At 56.8% G+C, this 17,903-nt stretch overlaps 1 protein-coding gene across 1 annotated transcript; it reads left to right on the top strand.

The window, feature by feature from the left end:
* Window positions 1-13,961: 13,961 nt before the first annotated feature.
* LOC135179786 (acrosin-like) lies at window positions 13,962-17,212 on the top strand. Its single transcript, XM_064151825.1, has 4 exons — window positions 13,962-14,122; window positions 14,370-14,629; window positions 16,043-16,188; window positions 16,698-17,212. The coding sequence occupies exons 1-4, from the start codon at window positions 13,962-13,964 to the stop codon at window positions 16,995-16,997; spliced, it is 867 nt and encodes a 288-aa protein (XP_064007895.1). The 3' UTR covers window positions 16,998-17,212.
* The last annotated feature ends 691 nt before the right edge of the window (window positions 17,213-17,903 follow it).

The raw sequence follows: 17,903 nt of genomic DNA, 5'->3' as shown, positions 1-17,903 counted from the left end.
TAGAGAGGTAATGGAAGTACTGGACTCAGAGCTTGATCAGAGAGTGGAACAATTTGCTTAATGAGATAATTATGCCCTTACCATGACCTTCCTGGAGAGCTGCTCTGTGTTCACAACGAAATGAATGCACAGCCCAAGTGGACAGATGGTACCAGGCTCTGTGGTCTGGTTGACACACTGGAGGGATGGCTCTGGGGAGACCTTGGAGCAGCCTTCCAGTGCCTGAAGGGAGCCTACAAGAAAGCCAAGCAACCAGACCATGGCACTAAGTGCCCCAGCCAGGCTTGGCTGCAACACCTCCAGCCACAGCCACTCCACCACCTCCCTGGGCAGCCCATTCCAATGCCAATCACTCTCTCTGCCAGGAACTTCCTAACAACATCCAGCCTAGACCTGCCCTGGCACAACTTCAGGCTGTGTCCCCTTCTTCTGCTGCTACTTGCCTGGCAGCAGAGCCCAACCCCACCTGGCTACAGCCTCCCTGCAGGCAGCTGCAGACAGCAATGAGCTCTGCCCTGAGCCTCCTCTGCTGCAGGCTGCACACCCCCAGCTCCCTCAGCCTCTCCTCACAGGGCTCTGCTCCAGGCCCCTCCCCAGCCTTGCTGTCCTTCTCTCAACACCTTCCAGCACCTCAGCAGCTCTCTGCAGTGGAGGAGCCCAGAACTGGACACAGCACTGCAGGGGTGGCCTGAGCAGTGCTGAGCACAGGGGCACAAGAACCTCCCTTGTCCTGCTGCCCACACTGCTCCTGAGGCAGCCCAGGATGCCACTGGCTCTGCTGCCCACCTGGGCACACTGGTTGGATATCAGAAGAAACTTTTTGATTGAAAAGGTTCTCAAAGACTGGAATAAGCTGCCCAGGGAGGTGGAGTGGACGAGGCTGGACTAGATGACCTTTGGAGATCTCTTCCAATCCAGACCATTCTGTGGTTCTGTGTGATCAGATTTCCATCCCTGGAGGTGTTTCAGAGAGGCAGAGATGTGGTGGTGAGGGACGTGACTTAGTACCAGCCATGGCAGAGTGAGAGAAGGGTTGGATGTAATGAGCTTAAAGATCTCTTCCAACCAAAGTGGTTCTGATCATCTCTGTTCCATACTGCATTGCACAAAGGGGGAAGGATACTAATACATGGAAGAGACACTTGGGGATGTGCACTGCAGGCAAACAAGTCAGAAAGAGAACTCTGTCACTTTATTGCTTGCCCTCCCTAGTGACTACCACAGTGTCCTGACAGAAATTCTTTGGAACTGGGTTTTCACAAAGGCTCTGAGAAGTGGAACCCAAAGGGACCTTATTAATGCAGAGCAGTTTTAGTCCCAGATCGAGTGCAGCCATCAGCTGAGACACTGCCTGCAGCTATCTGGGTGATGCAGTCGTTTGCTCTCCTCTCATTAGTCCAGAGTGCCTGCGGTTTATTCCCTTCCATTTAACACTTTGTACCTCCACTGCCTGTCGAAGACTTCCCGTGCAGGCTGTGTGGCACAGATGCTGTGTGGAGCACAGCTTGAGAACTCACCACAGACCCACCCCATCATTCGGGTCGGCAAAGCCCCTCGAGATCACCGAGTCCAACCCCAAAGCCTGCTCACCAAGGGGCACCCTAAACCACCACCCCTAAGCGCCTTTACACACGTCCAGGTGGCTCCACCACCTCCCTGGGCAGCTCGTTCCACTGCCTGACCACTCTTGCTGGGGAAAGTCTTATTCCTAATGTCCAGTCTAAACCTGCCCTTGAGGCCATTCCCTCTTCTTCTAGCACTGTTTACCTCTGAGCAGAGCCCAGCAGCAGCCTCTCCACAACCTCCTTTCAGGTAGCTGCAGACAGCAATGAGCTCTCCCCTCAGCCTCCTCTGTTTCACCATCCCCAGCTCCTTCAGTTGCTCCTCATCAGGTTTATTCCCCAGGTCTTTCCCCAGCTTCCCTGCCCTCCTCTGCACTCACTCCCTTTATTTCCTTCCTTCCTTCCTTCCTTCCTTCCTTCCTTCCTTCCTTCCTTCCTTCCTTCCTTCCTTCCTTCCTTCCTTCCTTCCTTCCTTTCTTCCCTCCCTCCCTCCCTCCCTCCCTCCCTTAATTGCCTTTTTCCTTCCCTCCTTCCTCCCTTCCTTCCTTCTTTCCTTCCTTCCTTGCCTCCTTCCTTCCCTCCTTCCTCCCTCCCTTCCTCCCTTCCTTCCTTCCTTCCTTCCTTCCTTCCTTCCTTCCTTCCTTCCTTCCTTCCTTCCTTCCTTCCTTCCTTCCTTTCCTTCCTTCTTCCCCCTTCATTTCCTTCCTTCTTCCTTTATTTCCTTCCTTCCCTCCCTCCCCCCTCCTTACTTGCCTCCTTTCTTCCCCCCTCCCTTCCTTCCTTCCCCCCTTCCTTCCTTCCTTCCTTCCTTCCTTCCTTCCTTCCTTCCTTCCTTCCTTCCTTCCTTTCCTTCCTTCTTCCCCCTTCATTTCCTTCCTTCTTCCTTTATTTCCTTCCTTCCCTCCCTCCCCCCTCCTTACTTGCCTCCTTTCTTCCCCCCTCCCTTCCTTCCTTCCCCCCTTCCCCCCTTCCTTCCTTCCTTCCTTCCTTCCTTCCTTCCTTCCTTCCTTCCTTCCTTCCTTCCTTCCTTCCTTCCTTCCTTCCTTCCTTCCTTCCTTCCTTCCTTCCTTCCTCCCTTCCTTCCTTCCCCCCTTCCCCCCTTCCTTCCTTCCTTCCTTCCTTCCTTCCTTCCTTCCTTCCTTCCTTCCTTCCTTCCTTCCTTCCTTCCTTCCTTCCTTCCTTCCTTCCTTCCTTCCTTCCCTCCCTCCCTCCCTCCCTTCCCAATTCCTTCCCTCTGTTCCAGTCTTGTCCATCCTTCCTTACAGCAACCCCTCCACGATTCCAAGGCAATCCAGAGCAGACGCTTGCATAGTGCAACCAAAAGGAACAAAGAGTGAGAAAACAAAGGCAGGGAACTGCTTTGCTGGCAGAAGGAAATGCTTCTGGATTTGCAGTCGTTAAACCAACCACTCAGCACTGTGAAACAAGTGAGAGAAGCATTGCTCCCTCCTCCACGCTCTTCTTGTCCCACCCCTCTTCATGCAATGAGCCTTCCTGTAGCTGAATGCTCCTGCTAATAGGATAATTAGTTTCACAGGCACCACTGATCAAATTAAACACTTGTGAATATTTATAACACTTTGCATAATAGCCACAGATAAAATAAAAAGGAGAGAGGAAATTTAATGGTGAATTCCTTTCTCTAAGTGTATTTTGCTAGCACAATCCAATCAGGGATAGAAAGATTTAAATGTAGTTGTCGTAGTAAGATGCAACTGCTTTGAGAGCAGCCCTGAAGAAAAGGCCTTGGGGCTGCTGGGGGGGGAGAAGCTCAACCTGAGCCAGCAGTGTGCACTGGCAGCCCAGAGAGCAACCTCAGCCTGGGCTGCAGCCAGAGCAGTGCAGGCAGCAGGGTCAGGGAGGGGATTCTGCCCCTCTGCACCCTCTGCTGAGACCTCACCTGGAGCACTGTGCCCAGCTCTGGAGCCCCTGGGACAGGAAAGGTCTGGAGGTGCTGGAAAGTGCCCAGAGAAGGGCCATGAGGATGCTCAGAGGGCTGGAGCTGCTCTGCTGTGGGGACAGGCTGAGAGAGCTGGGGCTGTGCATTCTGGTGAAGAGGAGGCTCTGAGGAGACCTTACTGTGGCCTTTCAGTGTCTGAAGGGGGCTACAAGAAAGCTGGGGAGAGACTTTTTAGGGTGTCAGGTAGTGATAGGACTGGGGAGAATGGATCCAAGCTAGAGGAGGGGAGATTCAGACTGGATGTTAGGAAGAAGTTCTTTAGGATGAGAGTGGTGAGAGGCTGGAATGGGTTGCCCAGGGAGGTGGTTGAGGCCCCATGGCTGGAGGTGTTTGAGGCCAGGCTGGCTCTGAGGCTGTGTGCAGCCTGCTCTAGGGTAGGGTGTCCCTGGGCATGGCAGGGGGGCTGGCACTGGATGATCGTCGAGGTGCCTTCCAAGCCTGACAATTTGGTGAGTCTGTGAGAAGTTTCCTCAGCCGCTCCTACTCTGCTGCAAGAATGGACTCATCTGCACAGCCTTTGGTTTGTCTCCCTCAGGAGAGCCCCTGGCACTGGGAGGAGACCTGCAGCACCAGCAGGGGCTGGGCAGCAGGGCACCCTGCATGCAGGGCAGAGCTGGAAGCAAGGCCAAGCTTTGGCAGCCTGTCAAGGATACATCAGCTCTGGTGTCTGTGCCCGCCCTGCTTGGCCATCTGCCCCTTTTCCAATCTCCTCTGGTGACTACAGAAGCCACACACTGCTCACAGGATATTAGGGGCTGCTGTTATTACCTGGTGCTGGCAAGATGTGAGGAGCACTGTGTCTGTGCTTGGGCTTCTTTTCTCTCCCCTGCAGGCTCTCCCATCGGTTGACAGGCTCAGAACATTTACTTCAGAGCCCTGAAGCAGGCACTACTGCTCCAGAGACAACTCCTCACTGGAATGGTGTCCCCGAGCTGCCCAGGAGCCTTGCATAATCCATGCTCAGCACCTCTGTGCCCCTGTTGTTGAGTAAAAGCCACCACAGGGTGAGAAATGCCAAGGAGAAGGATGTGTTTGAGCTCTCACCCCTCCTGAGGCCATGGATCTATACACAGCAAGCTGGATTTGTGGCTGCAAAGGGCTGGTGTTCAGCAGGAGGACCAAAGTTAAAAGCAAAGCCAGTTGAGGCTCCTGGGGTGCTGAAGGGATGGCTTACAAAGACTAAATTCAGCCTGTGTCACCTGTAGACCTCCAGTTTCTCCTCAGTGCCTACACAGAGCTCTTGGGAGACTTCGTCTGGGGCATTTCAGGTAGCTGTCTGGGTGAGGAGGAGGAGGAACACCAGAGCACATCAGCGTCCCTGAGGAGCTGCTGCCTGGTTCAGAGAAGTTCAGCTTCAGCTTCTCAGGTTTTTTGCTTCTTTGTTTGCTTAATCAGAAGCCTTTTGGGGTAGGCAAATCTCAGCAAAGCAGCAACAGCAGCAGAGACAGGGGAGGAAGTCAGGCTCCAGAGATGAGAGGTCTGGAGAATACAACGAGCAGCAAAACCCCTAAACCTTTCCTGCCTGAGTTAGCTCTGGATGTTGGCAGTGAAGCAAAGCAACAGCCCCAGCTGCAGCTCTGCTCCTTTAGGCGTTTGCCCACAGAGCCTCTGGCAGGTTAGCTGCTGGCAGGTTTGCTGCTGCCTGCTAACCTCCCACCTTCCTAACGCTGCTGTGGCAGCCTGCAGTGTCACCTGGTTGTCAACTGCCAGCCTGAACCTTCTGCTTCAGTCCAGCAGCGTGGAAAAGGGGTTGAGAGGTTTGATCCAAGAACACTGCACATTTATCCACTCCAAGGAGTGAAATGCTGGGGCTCAGAGCTCAGGAGTGGGCAGACCTTGCACTGGCTACTTCACACTCTGTGTGCAGTGGAGGGCAGAAGGGGAAGCTGAGAAATGAAATCACAGAATCAGCCATATTGAAGAGACCTCCAAGCTCATCCAGCCCAACCTAGCACCCAGCCCTGGCCAGCCACAGAATCATGGAATCACAGAATCATAGAATCAAGCAGGCTGGAAGAGAGCTCCAAGCTCATCCAGCCCAACCTAGCACCCAGCCCTGGCCAGTCACAGAATCATGGAATCACAGAATCATAGAATCAAGCAGGCTGGAAGAGAGCTCCAAGCTCATCCAGTCCAATCTAGCATCCAGCCCTGGCCAGTCACAGAATCATGGAATCACAGAATCATAGAATCAAGCAGGTTGGAAGAGACCTCCAAGCTCATCCAGTCCAATCTAGCATCCAGCCCTGGCCAGTCACAGAATCATGGAATCACAGAATCATAGAATCAAGCAGGTTGGAAGAGAGCTCCAAGCTCATCCAGTCCAACCTAGCATCCAGCCCTGACCAATCAACCAGACCATGGCACTAAGTGGGCACATTCCAGTATCTCAACAATTTCAACAAGATCTCAACAAGCTCACCAAGCCCAGCCTGTGACCCAACACCACCACATCCACCTGACCATGGCACTGAGTGCCACATCCAACCTCTCCTTAAACACCTCCAGGGACAGCAACTCCACCAAGTCTGCCTACCAATCCCAGTGGATTAATCTGCTGAACAAAGTCCACAAACATTGCTTCTGAAAAACAAGCCAAGAGGATGAATTTCAGAGGAAAAGGCACTTGCAGCTCAAAGATTTCTCCTACTACAAACCCTTAATTAAACTGGCTCTAAGTGTAGCTGATTCTTTATAGGTCATTGTACTGCAGAGACTTCATTTGCAGCCTATCAAACAGGAGCTCTGCCTAAGTATGAGGCATTTAACTGATGCTGGGCTTGGAGAGGTAGAGAATGATAAGAGACTTTAGCACATGTCATCTGCACTCTCAAGTGTATCATCCATGGTTAGGAGATGGCTTCTGTTTTTCAGTTGACTTCCACAGCCAAGTGCAGCTGTGGGTTTGTGTCAGATCAATAAAGATTTAATTACAGTAAATGCACAAGCATGGTGAATGAATCTGGGACAAAGCAGCTGATAAAGGCAGAGAAGCTCTCGAGATGAAGAGGGGAAACTCTGGGGAGAGGGCAGGGGGTGGAGTGGAGAAGAAAGAAATAAACACATTCCTCCCAAAATATCCCAAGGAACTTTCTGTGCAAAGTCTTGCTGATTCTGAAAGCCTTTTGCTTGTTCACTGCTTCCCTGTAATGACCATTTGACATCTGAGCACAGAGAAAGGAGCAGATCTTCATCTGCCCCTGGCTGGTGATCTTGGCAGGGCTCTATGAATGGGGGTGCAGGTGGGGCAGGTGTGGATGGAGTCTGCCTGGACTGCAGCAACGCCTTTGGCACTGCCTGCCACAAGCAGCTCCTGGCACAGCTGCCAGCTCCTGGCTTGGACAGATTCACTGTGGTATGGGTCAAGAACTGGCTGGAGGGCAGGGCCCAGAGAGTGGTGGTGAATGGTGCCACATCCAGCTGGCAGCTGGCACTGGTGCTGTGCCCCAGGGATCAGTGCTGGGCACAGTCCTGTTCAATGTCTTTATTGATGGTCTGCAGTAGTAGTAAGTTTGCAGATGACACCAAGCTAGGAGCAGGTGAGGATCTGGTAGGAGAGCCCTGCAGAGGGACCTGGCCAGGCTGCATGGGTGGGCAGAGGCCAATGGGATGAGACTGAACAAGGCCAAGTGCAGGTTCTACACTTTGGCCACAGCAACCCCAAGCAGCACTACAGGCTGGGGCCAGAGTGGCTGAGAGCAGGCAAGCAGAGAGGGATCTGGGGGTGCTGGGAGAGAGGAGCTGAAGCTGAGGCAGCAGTGCCCAGGTGGGCAGCAGAGCCAATGGCATCCTGGGCTGGCTGAGGAGCAGTGTGGGCAGCAGGACAAGGGAGGTTCTTGTGCCCCTGTGCTCAGCACTGCTCAGGCCACCCCTGCAGTGCTGTGTCCAGTTCTGGGCTCCTCCATTGCAGAGAGATGTTGAGGTGCTGGAAGGTGTTGAGAGAAGGGCAGCAAGGCTGGGGAGGGGCCTGGAGCACAGCCCTGTGAGGAGAGGCTGAGGGAGCTGGGGGTGTGCAGCCTGCAGCAGAGGAGGCTCAGGGCAGAGCTCACTGCTGCCTGCAGCTGCCTGCAGGGAGGCTGTAGCCAGGTGGGGTTGGGCTCTGCTGCCAGGCAAGCAGCACCAGAAGAAGGGGACACAGCCTGGAGCTGTGCCAGGGCAGGTCTAGGCTGGATGTGAGGAGGAAGTTCCTGGCAGAGAGAGTGATTGGCATTGGAATGGGCTGCCCAGGGAGGTGGTGGAGTGGCTGTGGCTGGAGGTGTTGCAGCCAAGCCTGGCTGGGGCACTTAGTGCCATGGTCTGGTTGGTTGGGCAGGGCTGGGTGCTAGGTTGGGCTGGCTGAGCTTGGAGCTCTCTTGCAACCTGCCTGATTCTATGATTCTCTCTGGGTCTGCTGTGAAACATTCCAGGAGAAGCCCAGAGCACAGCAAAGTAGCAATTCAGAAAATGGTTTCAGTTGGAAGGGACTTCAATGACCATCCAGTTCCAACCCCCCCTGCCACGGGCAGGGACACCTCTCATCAGCACTGGGTGTGTAAGGCCACGTCCTGCCTGGTCTTGAACACTTGCAGCCACAGCCACAGCCTCCCTGGGCAACCTGTGCCAGTGTCTCACCATCTACACTGTAACGAATTTCTTCCCAATCTCCAGTCTAAGTCTGCCCTCTTCCAGCTCAAATCCTTTGCTCCTCCTCCTATCACTACACCTCCTTGTAAAAAGTCCCTTCCTTACTTTCTTGTAGGCCCCTTTCAGGTACTGGAAGGCTGCTCTGAGTTCTTCCTGGAGCCTTCTCTTCTCCAGGCTGAACATCCCCAACTCTGTCAGTCTGCAGCCAGGCTCTGCTGGGGGATGCCCAATGCCAGCACAAGGGCAATGGTGGAACCTGAGGCTCTGCTGGGGGATGCCCAATGCCAGCACAAGGGCAATGGTGGAACCTGAGGCATAGGAAGTGCCATAGAGACATGAAGAGGAATTTTCCCCTGTGAGGGTGGGAGAAGCCTGGCACAGGCTGCCCAGGGGGGTTGTGGAGTCTCCCTCTCTGGAGATATTCAAGACCTGCCTGGATGTGTTCCTGTGTGACCTGCTCTAGTGATCCTGCCCTGGCAGGGAGTTGGACTGGGTGAGCTTTGCAGGTCCCTGCCAGCCCCTGCCATTCTGTGCCTCTGTGCTGTTGGTGCTACAGGACTGAATTCACTTGCAGAGGCTGACACCTGTCCACTGGCAGCTGCTGCCCTGCAGAGGCTGACAGCACACTGTGTGTAGCCATGGCACTCTGTCTTTGCTTGCTGGGGCACTCTGACATCCTGAGTGCTTTGCCTATCAGATGTGCACAGATTCCTGCTGAATCCTTCACTTGGCACCTGCTGCTGTGCTGGGGCTAAGAGTTCACCACCCCTCAGAGGCCAGAATGACACTGCAGGAATGGGTGAGGGTGAAACCTCTAGGGGCTGTCTTCTTGAAACAGCAGGGATAGCTAAACCTCACTGCTGAGGGCTGGGTGCAGTTGCATTCTGAGTACCTGCAGCAAAGGAGACTCCACAATGATTCTGAGAGACCTTCTGTAGGCTTGGATGAGCCTCACAGTAAAAAAACAACAAACAGAAACAGAAAAAAAAAAAAAAACAAAGAAAACAAACAAACAACATCAAAAAGGGTTTTTGTTTCTTAGATTTAAATGGAACTTCCTACTTTTTGAGTTCATAGAATCATAGAATCAAGCAGGTTCAGGAGAGCTCCAAGCTCAGCCAGCCCAACCTAGCACCCAGCCCTGCCCAACCAACCAGACCATGGCACTATGTGCCCCAGCCAGGCTTGGCTTCAACACCTCCAGCCACAGCCACTCCACCACCTCCCTGGGCAGCCCATTCCAATGCCAATCACTCTCTCTGCCAGGAACTTCCTAACAACATCCAGCCTAGACCTGCCCTGGCACAGCTTGAGGCTGTGTCCCCTACTTCTGCTGCTGCTTGCCTGGCAGCAGAGCCCAACCCCACCTGGCTACAGGTGGTCCTGTGTGACCTTGTTTAGGTGAACCTGCTTAAGAAGGGGATGTGGACTCAATGCTCTCAAGAGGTACCTTCCAGCCCCTACCACTCTGTGATTATGTTTCTTCTTATTGAAGTTCATCTCACAGGCTCACAGGGGTTGGAAGGGACCCAAAGAGATCCTTGAGTCCAAGCCCCCTGCCAGAGCAGGAGCACACAACCTATCTCAGGTCACACAGGAACACATCCAGGCATCAACACATCTTGAAAGGCTCTAGAGAAGGAAACCTGAGCAGGAATCTGGATTGCTTCATCACTGATGGCTGGCATGGATGAGAAAGATGTGGATTGGAGGGGGGCTATGCAGATGTTGAACAGCACAGCTCATCTCTGCTCTGACCACAGCTGGAGAGAGAAAGCCAAAGGAGCTGCCCTGTACAGTTCTTGCACGTTCTCAGCATTAGCTTCTGGAAACCGTTTTGGCTTTAAACCTGCACATCAAAACTCTTCCTCATGATCCTTTCACACAGCCCTCTGATCTTTCCTGCCCTCCCTGGCAAACTGACCACCTTCCCCCCTGGTGACTTGGCAACACGAGGCAGCAGCTGTAAGGACCACATCTCACTCTGTGTAGCCACACAGCTTCCAAATGCAAGACAACGCTCACGCAAAGAAGGGCACAAAGACACAGGCTCTGAGCTTTAGAGCTGGCAGAGCAACAACAGGAGGAACTCTACAGCTGCCAGGTACAGAGCTCCAGGAACCTGAAGGTGTGTGGAGGTGGCACCACCCCCATGATTCTCCCATCTGTCCTCCTTTTCAGCGCCAGCTGCAGGGCTGCTGAGTGCACTGCTCTCGTGTGCGGGTGCAGGATCTCCTCTCCCGCGTTCAGCATCTAGAATCAGTGAGTCATGGAATGGTGCAGGTTGGAAGGGAGCTCAAGGATCAGCCAGTTCCAAACCCCTGCCACAGGCAGGGACACCTCCCACTAGAACAGGCTGCTCAAGCCCTCATCCAACCTGGGCCTGAACACCTCCCTGGGCAACCTGTGCCAGTGTCTCACCACCCTCACTGCAAACAACTTCTTCCTAACAGCCACTTTCAATCTCCCCTCTACCACTTAAACCCCATTTTTCCTCCCCCTATCATTACCAGACCTTGTCAATAGTCCCTCCCCAGACCTCCTGCAGCCCCCTGCAGATCCTGCAAGGCCACTCCAAGGTCTCCTCCAAGCCTTCTCCTCTCCAGCCTGCACAGCTCCAACTCTCTCAGCCTGTGCTCAGAGCAGAGCTGCTGCAGCCCTCTCAGCATCTTGGTGGCCTCCTCTGCACTGGCTCCAACACTTCCATGTGCTGCTTGTGCTGGGAGCTCCAGAACTGCCCCCAGGACTGCAGGTGGGGCCTGAGGGGAGCAGAGATATCAGAAAGACATTCGAAGGAAAAAACCACTCTGCCATGAAAGGACTCAGTCAACAGCACAGCTTTATGGAGGCCAGAAGTGTTTTACCCTTGCACAGAAAGGAAGGTCCTTGAGCTCTGTTATTTATATCCCAGGGCAATACTGTTCTAAGCTCAGGGAAATACACTGAAAAGCAGCCCCCACCTGAAAATGCTACAGTGTCCTTACTAAGGGAAGAAAACAAGGGGCAAGAAAGAGAATCTGCCCATGCTGCTCTGCTGAGACTGCATCCAGCTCTGGAGCCCTCAGCACAGGAAGGACATGGACCTGATGGAGCAAGTCCAGAGGAGGCCATGGAAATGCTCAGGGCTTGGAGCAGCTCTGCTATGGGGACAGGCTGAGGGAGCTGGGGGTGTGCAGCCTGGAGCAGAGTAGGCTCCAAGGAGATCTAATAGCAGCCTGCCAGTTCCTGAAGGGGGCTGCAAGAAGGCTGCAGAGGGACTGTTGGCAAAGGCCTGCAGGGACAGGACAGTGGCTTCAAACCAGAGCAGAGCAGATTTAGAGTGGATGTTAGAAGCAAGTTCTTGACTATGAGGGTGGTGGAACACTGCAACAGGTTGCCCAGGGAGGTAGGTGAGGCTCATCCCTGGAGATACTTAAGGTGAGGCTGGACAGGGCTGTGGGCAACTTGATCTCGTGGAGGATGTCCCTGCTGAGTGCAGAGGGGGCTGGGCTGGATGAGCTTTGGAGGTCTCTTCCAAGCCAGACCACTCTGTGATTCTCTATCCCAACTGGGATCAGAAGTGCTGTGTCCAGCAGCAGCAGGGAGGGCATTAACCCTTGGTGCTCTGCTCTGTTGAGGCCACACTTTGAGTGCTGTGCTCAGCTTTGGTCGGGCAACTCAGTACGAGAGAGCTGTGGAGGTGCTGGAGCAGGTCCAGAGAAGGGTAAGGAAGCTGTGAAGGGCCTGGAGAATAAATCTGATGAGGAGTGACTGAAGGAGCTGGGGATGGGTAGTGTGAGACAGACAAGGCTGAGACCTCGTCACTGTGTGCAGCTACCTGAGAGCAGGCTGTGGAGAGGTTGGTGCTGGTCTCTGCTGACAGGTAACCAGTGACAGGACAAGAGGGAATGGCCTCCAGATGCACCTGTGGAGATCAGAAACGTTTTTCCCCACAGGAGTGGTCAGGCACTGGAATGAGCTGCCCAGGGAGGTGGTGGAGCCCCCAACCCTGCACCTGCTTAGAGGTCACTCAGCTGTGGTGCCTGGGGATATGGTCTGGGGGAGAGCTCTGCAGAGCAGGCTCAGTGGCTGGGCTTGACGATCTCAAGGACCTTTTCCAGCCTGAATTACTCTGTGATTCTGTGATGACCTCCCTGGGCATGACCTCTCTGGCCAACCTGTTCCAGTGTCTCACCACCCTCACTGGAAAGGATTCCTCCCTAATCTCCAGTCTAAATCTCCTCTGTTCCAGCTCCAAACCGTTGCCCCTCATCCTATCCCAGCAAGCCCTTGTGGAAAGCCCCTCCCCAGGGGAGGACTTCACTCTGTTCACCTGTGGATGTGGACTTTGCTATCTGTGACTGTGTTGCTGACACTCATTTTGCCTCCCTGTATGATATGCCACAGCTCTGGAAGCTGACAAAGACCTGAAACACACGAAGGAGCTCTCAGTGGGATATTAAGCTGCTGGGTCTTGTTGCTTTGCATGGCAACAGCTTCCAAAACCCAGCCAGAACCAAACCAGGCAAATGAGGCAGGGTTGGAGTTTTCCTCTCTGCCTGTTGGGCTTTTTTCCTGCTGGATGTCTCTTGCAGCCGTTCAGGTCCTCGGTCATGAAGCTTAACTATGAAGTCGTTTAAAAACTTCCTCTGCTTCTCAGGGCAAAGGCAAAAGGAAATGGGCACAAACCTAACCTGCAGGGAGGCTGTAGCCAGGTGGGGTTGGGCTCTGCTGCCAGGCAAGCAGCAGCAGAAGAAGGGGACACAGCCTGAAGCTGTGCCAGGGCAGGCTCAGGCTTCATGTGAGGAGGAAGTCGTTGGCAGAGAGTGATTGGCATTGGAATGGGCTGCCCAGGGAGGTGATGGAGTGGCCGTGGCTGGAGGTGTTGCAGCCAAGCCTGGCTGGGGCACTTAGTGCCATGGTCTGGTTGGTTGGGCAGGGCTGGGTGCTAGGCTGGGCTGGCTGAGCTTGGAGCTCTCTTGCAGCCTGCCTGATTCTCTGGTTCTATGACAAGGAGGTCTGAACAGCAAGAGGGGAACTTCTTTACTATGAGGATGGTAGAGCACTGGAGCAGGCTGCCCAGAGAGGTGGTGGAGTCTCCATCTCTGGAGCCATTCAAAACCCAACCATGTGCCACACTGTGCAGTGTGCTCCAGGGAAACCTGATCTGGCAGAGGGGTCAGAGCAGGTGAGCCTTACAAGTCCCTTCCAACCCAGTCCAGTCTATGTTCCCATGGCTCTCTGATGTTCCACATCCTTCCCAACGGGCACTGCACCCAGCACCAGTGGGTCTGTGACATCAGTCCCAGGGACAAGGGTACCATAGCAACGTGAGTCCTGTGGGCACTCAGCTGCTGCTCTGGTGGCAACAGGAGCTCGGTGCTGAAAGCTGACCTATGCCAACAGCAATGAAGGCTTTCCTGTGCTTCCTCCTGCTGCTGGCCCTGTGCCAGCCTGTGCTTGCCAACTGGAACTACTGTGGGTAAGTGGGACAAGGCTCTGGGAGGCAGCGTGGGCAGCTCTGATGGGCCTCACTGGAGGGTGCTCACTTGTCCCCCGTGCCCACAGCACAGCTCCCCAAGGTCTCAGCTCCTGGGCAGCACTCAGGCTGCCGGCACAGCTCACCTGTGGAGCTGAAGCAGAGCCAGGGGCCGACAGACGGACGGACAGACAGACAGCGCTGGGCTGCCCTGGCCCTGCTGTCCGTGCCACGCTGGCTGGGGAGGGCAGATGGGCGACCCTCGGGCTGCACAGCAGCGAGGCACCGAGCAGCACACTCATGAGTCTCTGGTTGCAGAAGCACCTGCGGGTTCCGGCCCATGGCTTCCTACTATGGGATGTCTCGCGTCGTGGGTGGCATCAACGCCCAGCCAGGGGCGTGGCCCTGGATCGTCAGCATCCAGCAAGTAGTGGGAGCGGGACTGGGGCACATCTGTGGAGGGTCCCTGATCAGCTCCCAGTGGGTGCTCACGGCAGCTCACTGCTTCGTTGGGACGGGGTAAGGCAGCTGCCCCTGCCACTCCCTCCCACCCCGATGCCCTGCTGCACGCCCAGCGCCCGGGCACTGCCCGGCCCGGCTGAGGAAGTGCTCAGCAGAGGGCTGGGCTGGTGCCACGGCTGCCCAGCGGCCTCCAGCTCGGCATTCCCTGTGCCCGAGGCAATGCCAGGGCAGGGAAGCGCTGGGCTGCTGCGGCGCAGGGCGGCGCCGCTCCGAGCCCCTCCGCATCTGCCCCTCGCCCCTCCAGCAAGACCTACTACGTGGCGGCAGGGATCACCTACTTCTCCAACCCGGAGCCCGAGACCCAGCTGCGCTTCGTCAAGCGAGTGCTGCTGCACCGCGGCTACGACAACGCCACCATGAGCAACGACATCGCCCTGCTGGAGCTGGACCACCCTGTGCGCTGCGGCTACCACGTCCAGCTGGCCTGCGTGCCCGACCCCTCGCTGCGCGTCGCCGAGCTCAGCAACTGCTACGTGGCCGGCTGGGGGTCCACCAGGGCCAGATGTGAGTGCCCGCACGGCCAGGTGCCAGTGCCCGGCACGGCCAGGTCTGAGTGCCCGGCACGGCCAGGTGTGACTGCCCGGCACGGCCAGGTGTGAGTGCCCGGCACGGCCAGGTGCCAGTGCCCGGCACGGCCAGGTGTGAGTGCCCGCACGGCCAGGTGTGAGTGCCCGGCACGGCCAGGTGTGAGTGCCCGCACGGCCAGGTGCCAGTGCCCGGCACGGCCAGGTGTGAGTGCCCGCACGGCCAGGTGTGAGTGCCCGGCACGGCCAGGTGTGAGTGCCCAGCACGGCCAGGTGTGAGTGCCCGGCACGGCCAGGTCTGAGTGCCCGGCACGGCCAGGTCTGAGTGCCCGGCACGGCCAGGTACCAGTGCCCGGCACGGCCAGGTGTGAGTGCCCAGCACGGCCACATCTGAGTGCCCAGCACGGCCAGGTGTGAGTGCCCAGCAAGGCCAGATCTGAGTGCCCAGCACGGCCAGGTGTGAGTGCCCAGCACGGCCAGGTGTGAGTGCCCGGCACGGCCAGATCTGAGTGCCCGGCACGGCCAGGTGTGAGTGCCCAGCACGGCCAGGTGTGAGTGCCCGGCACGGCCAGGTACCAGTGCCCAGCAAGGCCAGATCTGAGTGCCCAGCACGGCCAGGTGTGAGTGCCCAGCACGGCCAGGTGTGAGTGCCTGGCACGGCCAGATCTGAGTGCCCGGCACGGCCAGGTGTGAGTGCCCAGCATGGCCAGGTGTGAGTGCCCGGCACGGCCAGGTACCAGTGCCCAGCAAGGCCAGATCTAAGTGCCCAGCACGGCCAGGTGTGAGTGCCCAGCACGGCCAGGTGTGAGTGCCTGGCACGGCCAGATCTGAGTGCCCGGCACGGCCAGGTGTGAGTGCCCAGCACGGCCAGGTGTGAGTGCCCGGCACGGCCAGGTACCAGTGCCCAGCAAGGCCAGATCTGAGTGCCCAGCACGGCCAGGTGTGAGTGCCCAGCACGGCCAGGTGTGAGTGCCTGGCACGGCCAGATCTGAGTGCCCGGCACGGCCAGGTGTGAGTGCCCAGCATGGCCAGGTGTGAGTGCCCGGCACGGCCAGGTACCAGTGCCCAGCAAGGCCAGATCTAAGTGCCCAGCACGGCCAGGTGTGAGTGCCCAGCACGGCCAGGTCTGAGTGCCCAGCACGGCCAGGTGTGAGTGCCCGGCATGGCCAGATGTGAGTGCCCAGCACGGCCAGGTCTGAGTGCCCACACGGCCAGGTGTGAGTGCCCGGCACGGCCAGGTGCGAGTGCCCAGCACGGCCAGGTGTGAGTGCCCAGTACGGCCAGGTACCAGTGCCCAGCAAGGCCAGATCTGAGTGCCCAGCACGGCCAGGTGTGAGTGCCCACCAGGGCCAGATGTGAGCTGCTGGGGGCTGACTGCTCTCTGTGCTCACAGCTGGGACTACACCGCTGGGGCTGCAGGAGGCCAAGGTGCACCTCATCGACCTCCACCTGTGCAACAGCACTCACTGGTACGCGGGAGCCGTCCACAGCCACAACCTCTGTGCTGGCTACCCCCAGGGGCGCATCGACACCTGCCAGGTAGGAGCCTGCTCCAGGTCAAGCCCAGCGGCGCTGGCAGCACGAGGGGCAGGACACAACCACCCAAGCAGCCCCTGGCATGAGCTTGCTCTGGCCTCCAGCCCCTGGCATGGGCTTGCTCTGGCCTCTCGCCCTCCCACCACTCCCTCCCCATCACTCCCGGGGCTCCCCTCCCCTTCCCCAGCTGCGGTGCCTTGCCCTGTGCCACCCTTGTCCCCAGGCACCTGGCACGGTGCCCACAAAGCCCAGCCCCTGCTCCTGGCAGCACACAGCTCCACATCCCAGCCCCGGAACACCTCTGTGCCACACATCCAGCACCAGCGAGCGGAGATGGCCAAAAGCCCAACCTCCCAGACCCACCCCCCCCCGACACGGTCCTGAGCTGCAGCACCTGAGCAGAGCTTTGCTGTGCACGGATCCAGCTCTGGAAGCTGCTGCCACAGAGGAGCTGGCCCCAGTGCCAGCCGAGGCCACCCAGCCCCAGCTGAAGCCTCTCTCCTCCCCTGCAGGGCGACAGTGGAGGTCCCCTCGTGTGCCAGGCCAAAAACGCTGACTACTTCTGGCTGGTGGGGCTGACCAGCTGGGGGACAGGCTGTGCCAGGGCAAGGAAGCCTGGCATCTACACCTCCACCCAGCACTTCTACAGGTGGATTCTGGTCCAGATGGGGCTATACCCAAATACAAGGGCTACTGCAGCAGCACGGGCATGGAGCACTTCTCCCATGGCCTCAACACCTGCTCAGAGGCCACTGCCAATGCCCTTGGGCTGGGTGAACTCCAGCCCACTCCTGCAGGAGAATGAGGAGTGAGCAGCAGAAAGAACTGGACCTGGGCATCCTTCTGGGAACCACCACCGTGTCCTTCTGGGGCAATTCCTGCTGAGCTGGGGCCTGCAGTCTCACTGTCCATGTCCTGCTCTGTCCTACTCCTGCTTCCCCTTCCCTCTTCAGATGAATACTGAATTTCTCCTGGCTGCAGGAGTGTTGACTTTCTCCTAGCTGCAGAAATAAAGCTTTTGACCCCATTTCTCAGTGTTGTCCTGATGAAAATGGCTGCTGGTGGCTTGGGCAGCTGCACACACTGCTGGGTGCATGACTGCACAGCTGGGGCCAGTGGTGGTGACTGGAGTAAAACCCAGCTGCCAGTCGGTCAGCAGTGGTGTTGCTGAGGGACCCGTGTGGGGACCACTTCTGTTTAGCATCTTGAGCAATGACCTTCATGAGGAGACAAAGTGCACCTCAGCAAGCCTGCAGAGGATGCCAGGCTGGGTGGGAGTGGTGATCTGCTTGAGGGCAGGGAGGCTCCACAGAGGGGCTCGGACAGGCTGGATTGATGTGCCAGGGCCAGCTGTGTGCTGACAACTCTCTGAATGCTCACACAAGTGTTTATGTCCTCCCAGTTGCTGGGGTGTGGACACATGCCAGCACCCAGGTGCCAGGCTGCAGTCCTGGCTGGCAGCAGTCAGCACTCTTGTGGCTTTATGCCCATGTCCAGGAACTCCTGCATCTGATGACAGAGCTCCAGGAGGAGGAGAGGACTGACCCATGGTGCCACTGCTGAGGGCAGAGTTGTCCCAGAGCACCAAAAGGCCACACTGGACCACTCCTCTTTGACACATCCAGCATCAGTGTGCAGAGATGGCAGAGAGCCTCACCTCAGAAAAGCTCCTGGAGCTCTGGCACCTGAGCAGAGCTTTGCTGTGCATGGATCTGTCT

This window comes from Pogoniulus pusillus, chromosome 11 (assembly GCF_015220805.1).
Source record: "Pogoniulus pusillus isolate bPogPus1 chromosome 11, bPogPus1.pri, whole genome shotgun sequence".
Taxonomy (NCBI): Eukaryota; Metazoa; Chordata; class Aves; order Piciformes; family Lybiidae; genus Pogoniulus; species Pogoniulus pusillus.
This window is presented reverse-complemented; position numbering and strand designations above follow the sequence as displayed.